This window comes from Nerophis ophidion, linkage group LG05, assembly GCF_033978795.1.
Source record: "Nerophis ophidion isolate RoL-2023_Sa linkage group LG05, RoL_Noph_v1.0, whole genome shotgun sequence".
NCBI classification, from domain to species: domain Eukaryota; kingdom Metazoa; phylum Chordata; class Actinopteri; order Syngnathiformes; family Syngnathidae; genus Nerophis; species Nerophis ophidion.
The window spans coordinates 80,671,029-80,676,193 of NC_084615.1; the positions used below are offsets into that span (position 1 = coordinate 80,671,029).

The 5,165-nt window shown below is 47.6% G+C and overlaps 1 protein-coding gene across 1 annotated transcript in view; it reads right to left on the reverse strand.

The window, feature by feature from the left end:
* The window catches only part of LOC133552424 (uncharacterized), a 1,868-nt gene extending 26 nt beyond the window's left edge, over window positions 1-1,842 (reverse strand). The window contains exons 1-5 of the mRNA XM_061899615.1: window positions 1,738-1,842; window positions 1,215-1,657; window positions 809-1,133; window positions 390-617; window positions 1-181 (exon numbers count right to left, since the gene is read on the reverse strand). The exon at window positions 1-181 is cut by the window's left edge and continues 26 nt beyond it. Of these exons, the coding sequence (XP_061755599.1) occupies window positions 50-181; window positions 390-617; window positions 809-1,133; window positions 1,215-1,336 (807 nt within the window). The 5' untranslated portion in view covers window positions 1,337-1,657; window positions 1,738-1,842 and the 3' untranslated portion in view covers window positions 1-49. The remainder of the gene's footprint in view (window positions 182-389; window positions 618-808; window positions 1,134-1,214; window positions 1,658-1,737) is intronic.
* Window positions 1,843-5,165: the final 3,323 nt, after the last annotated feature.

Consider the following 5,165-nt stretch of genomic DNA (forward strand, 5'->3'; position numbering starts at 1 on the left):
AGTATTTTTGAAAGGGACAATGGAAAAAACAGAGAGCCAAGTCATAAGGTTACAGAGGTAGTTTTGGTAAAATCTTCCGCAGCAACCACATAGAATGGGTGTATGGGTTGGGCACAGGGGTCTGTGGGTTGGGCACAGTAACAGCAGGTGGCTGGGTTGCACTTGTGTGCTGGGCCTGCCTCTGTGGGTGACAAGATGAAGCAATCAGTAAAGAAGTTGAGGTAGTGCAGGTAAAAGGACGAGGGCAACAATCATAAACACACACGCGTCCAGGCGCACCACCAGCCTGTCCCACTCGCCGAATGTAGCCGCCACCTAATGACACAGACCCGCGTTATGCCCGACAGGCCATAATTTGAAGACTACGGCACAACAGATCAAAACCTCACCTTAGGCTGTCCGGCGGCGGAGCAGCAGCAGTCACGGTCCACGTAAAGCACGTGAGGAGGGTCTCGCCCGGCCTCTCGGTAGCGGCGCATGAGTCCCTGGGCCATGGCCAGCAGACCGCCCCCCTCTGCCGCGGTCAGCACCGACATTAGCACCTGGCCCAGCTCGTTGCCGACGTTGGTGACCCAGGCAGCCGTTCCCGCGGCTTCACCTGCCAGCTTCTTGGTCATCTAGGAAACACAAAAGACGTAAGGCACTTGATGTGATCGTAGTTGGTGCCATTTCTACCATGAATTGATTAACGTGGACCCCGACTTAAACAAGTTGAAAAACTTATTGGGGTGTTACCATTTAGTGGTCAATTGCACGGAATATGTACTGAACTTTGCAATCTACTAATAAAAGTATCAATCAATCGTACCTTCTTGGTGGAGTCCATTTTCAGGATACTTCCGAAAGTAGACGTAATCCTGGCCTTCGTGTGCTCCATGCGAGGAAGAACCTCCCTCACGTACACCGACAGCAGCCAGGAAACGCTAGGCAGCGGGCGCATGGGCGGGACACAGGCCCTCGGCAGCGGGAAGGAGCTGACGGAGTGAAAGCGAGCCATCAACTCCAGGTAGCCGAGTGCCCGAGTCTGCCACTCTCGTGAGTGCTCCTCTACCAAGTAGGAGCGAAGCCGAGTGGCACTGTTACCCAGCGTGCGAGCCTGCATTTGCCGTATGACCTTCTTGTCACAAGATAACCTGTTAAACGGGATAGGAACATACGGTCACACAGATTCCAGACTAATGCATCACACATCCTCGCCTCTTTAAATGACTCACCTGTAGGTGAGGATCGCCGGGAACTCTGCCTGTTTTGCCGTGCTCAGCTGCCCCATGATGTTGCTGGCCCAAGCGGCATATTTCTTGTGGCACGCGTGGCACTCCAGATACTCTGTGGCCATGTAGTACCAGTCACTTAAGTCCAAGACCTTCCTCAGGGTCTTGTACAGTCCACAACCCGTCAGCTTGTGCTTGCATTTTGGGCACTCCAGTTTGCAGCCCCAAAGCTTGTACGGGCACCACAGGAAAAAGCGCGAGTGGAAAAAGACGGCGGACGAGGCAGGGGGCTGCGTGTAATACGGCAATTTCCTAGGAGGTTGCCATCATAGTTTCAACCCAGACTTGAGAACCGCTTTCCCCTTGGGACCTCGGAAAAAAAGCGCACGGCCCACCCAGTCGTGCTGTTCTTCCGGCAGCGTCTGTCGCCAGGACTTGGGCAGCAACTGTGACAAAAGGGACACCAAATAAACACGTTGGCTGGAATAACCGCTACCGTCGCGGCGCATTCGCAATGCGCTCGTACCTCGGCACCTGAAGTCAGGGGCGACGCAGCATCATGTCCGGCGATAGGAGCGGTAAGGCGGGAAGGGCCTGCTTCCAGCGCCGTCCTCATCGTCTGCGAGGTAGTAGAAGCTGTCGGCACATTTCAGTCAGCTCACTTCAGTTCAGATTAGCGTATATCTTGGAGAAAGAACAATGAACAATTTTTTTTTTTTTCCAAAATGGCGCTGCTGTAGTGGCTGCTGTAGGCATGAGCTCTGTGCTCTTGTGTCATCCTTTTGTGTTTCCCTCTTGTTTTCATGTGTTATTATATTTTTTTGCATTTTGCTCCGGGACCCTTTGGGACTGTGTGACAAGGGGTGGCACTTTCGTGACCTCTGTGGTGCTTTTTTTTTTGTGGACTTTTGGATCTGCCTCCCGGGAGCCTTTTGGCCATGGAGACCAGCTGCAGGGTCTCTGCTACACCGGAGTCTGTTTGGAGGGACTGGAGGAGATGCGGATGAGGGGACAGGACTGCGGAGCTAGCACTGAGCGCTGGGACGGAGAGGCTTCGCAGTGTCTTGACTGGGTGAGCAGGTGTCGGACACCTCAGTCACCTTGGACGTATCCTCGCTCATCCATGCGGACTGGACACTGGCCGAGAGTGGAGTCGGCTGTCTTGGTTGCTTTGTTGGGTCTGCTTCTGTCTCTGGCCATGCTCCCTCCTCCCCAGCGAACGATGGCGTGGAACACCGCAGAGGCCACCACAGTGTATATGTTTATTTTACTTTTTATTCATAGCTGTATGTAGAAGTGTCTGCTTGTATCTGCTGCTTTAATGTCTTTAATGTCCTTTGTGTTCTTTGATGTTTCCCTCTTACACACATGTAAGAGGGATGTGTACTATGGCTATGAGTTGTTTTTTTTTTTTTCCCTTGGCCTCAGTCTGCACCCCCACTCCAGGGCCCAGGCTAAGACCGATTTATTTTTTTTAAATTTTATTTTAATCTTCTATTCTTTTCTCCCATACCCCCCCTGTTTACCTGTATGTCATCTTTTTTGTAAGGGGCGCTGGAAGCCGGCAGACCCGTCAGCGATCCTGTTCTGTCCCCCTGTAATGTTTGTCTGATCTTGAATGGGATTGTGCTGAAAATTGTAATTTTCCTGAAGGAACTCTCCTGACGGAATAAATAAAGTACTATCTAATCTAATCTATCTAATGATGAAAACTCACGCTGAGATTCCACCTCCATGGCCGCTTCAACGAGCATTGCATCAGTGGGCTCCTCTTCACCTGTAAACAAAGTCATACAAACCTGGGGAGAGCATTTACCTGGGGCGTCACGTCCGGCCGCGGCAGTCTGCGTTTGTGCATCCTTGTCACGCTTCAACACGTAACGCTGGAAGGCATGCATGGTGGAACCCGGTTTGGTTTGCTTGCCTCGTAGCCATTGCAAGTAGCTGCATAGACACAACACATATGTTACAGGTGCAATAGAAGGTATTCCACTATTAATCAAATCAAACTTACGATTGATCGTCGCCGTTGGGGGATTCATACAGTGCGGAGTATGTCCTTTTGGCATCAGCCCCAAAACCCACTGCTCTGCCATCCAGCTCCCTGAAGGGCATCTCCCCCATGCGCACGGCCTGAGAGCGAAGGGCGGCGACCATGTCTGGAAAGAGCTGTGCGTAAGACGCCAGTGCGGTTTTGTTGACCGCGAGGGGTGACCGGGAAGTGTCTCCGCTGTCACGCTCCTTTTGGTGCAACACCACGATGCTACAGGCGTACCCCACGTCATTCCCCAGCAGCCACTTGAAGGTTTGACCCCGGTACTGCCCAAACTGGAGCTTGCTCTCACTGAGCACCAGCTTGGGGCATCCGGGGTCTCTTCCAGACTGGTGGATGCGTGCCCGGGCTTCCTCTCTCACCTCCTCGCCTTTCTGCACCGCGCAGGCCACCGAGGACTTAGCTTCCTTCGCCACCTTGGCTGCCTCCGCCGTACGCTCCAGGGTTAGCTCAGTGGCGAAGCCATGAAACACAAACAGTGGGCGAAAATTCATCTTGTGTTGTCCAAGGAAGCAATTGTCTGCCAAAACAAAGCATAAAGTCACATACATATTGATAAACACTTTAATTATTGACGACAACAACAACAACAGTAGTAGTACCTGTATATGTAGCAACAGTAGTATTAGTACTAGTAGTAAACATTTAGTAGTAGTAGTAATAGTAGTAGCAGCAGCTGTATATGTAGTAGCAGTAGTATTAGTAGTAAACAACATTGGTAGTAGTATTAGTAGTAATTGTATTTGTTGTTGTAGTAGTACTTGTAGTAGTAGTAGTAGTATTTGTTATTGTAGTAGAAGTACTACTTGTAGTATAGTAGCAGTACAACAATAGTAGTAGTTATTGTATTTGTTGTTGTAGTAGTAGTAGTAGTAGTAGTAGTAGTAGTAGTAGTAGTAGTAGTAGTAGTAGTACTTGCAGCAGTACTAGCAATTGTATTTTTTGTAGTAGTACATGTAGTAGAAGCAGTACTTGTAGTAGTAGTATTTGTTATTGTAGTAGTACAGTAGCAGTACTACTAGCAACAACAACAACAGTAGTAGTAGTAGTAGTAGTAGTAGTAGTAGTGTAATAGGAAAAAAAAAAGTTTGATGGGGATGGCGGCCATTTTAGCTTAGGATTTCTTTTGTTCTCCAAACAAACAAACAAAGTCATACTGTTCCTGCGCCGATTTCATCACAAATAACACGTCTGTTACATTTAACACGTTTGTTTCGTTACACACACACAATTAAACGTGTTTTTTTTCGTTTATTTGTTGTTGGTGTTGTTGGACCAATCACTTAAACGTGTTTTTTTTCGTTTATTTGTTGTTGGTGTTGTTGGACCAATCACTGCGTTTCTAAGCTTTTCCCACTTGGCTCAGTGAAAGCCAATCAGATGGCTCAAATTTAGAAAATGGAACAGAGACCATTCATCTCCGCGAGGCGAGCTCGTGAAGCGTTCCTCATTTTTAAATAAAAATAAAGTTTCTCTGCGAAAAACAAACAAAACATTTTTTACTTGCCTTAACCATGTACAGTGGAGACACGTAAATTGTTAAAGCCCTCATGATTTAGAAAAAAAAATTAAGAGTTTGTGCCATCCTTGATATGTAGAAATATCTTGGCTTTACCCTAACACCTTTTCTTGATCAAACACTGAAAAACGTCTTTTAGTCCACAGGTTTATTGACCGTAAAAAGGGTAAAACTGAATGCATACAAGCAGAAAGGATGCTTAGATTACAGACATGTACACACAATCACTTACACACACAAGCATGCTACAACAAAACATAAATTATGCTATGTATTGAACTTAAATTGATAAATAAACGCCACAAAAGATGTAATTTAAGAGCTCTACAGCAAACTAGCTTACTATGCTAACATTCACTTCACTGTAATGAATTACAAAAAT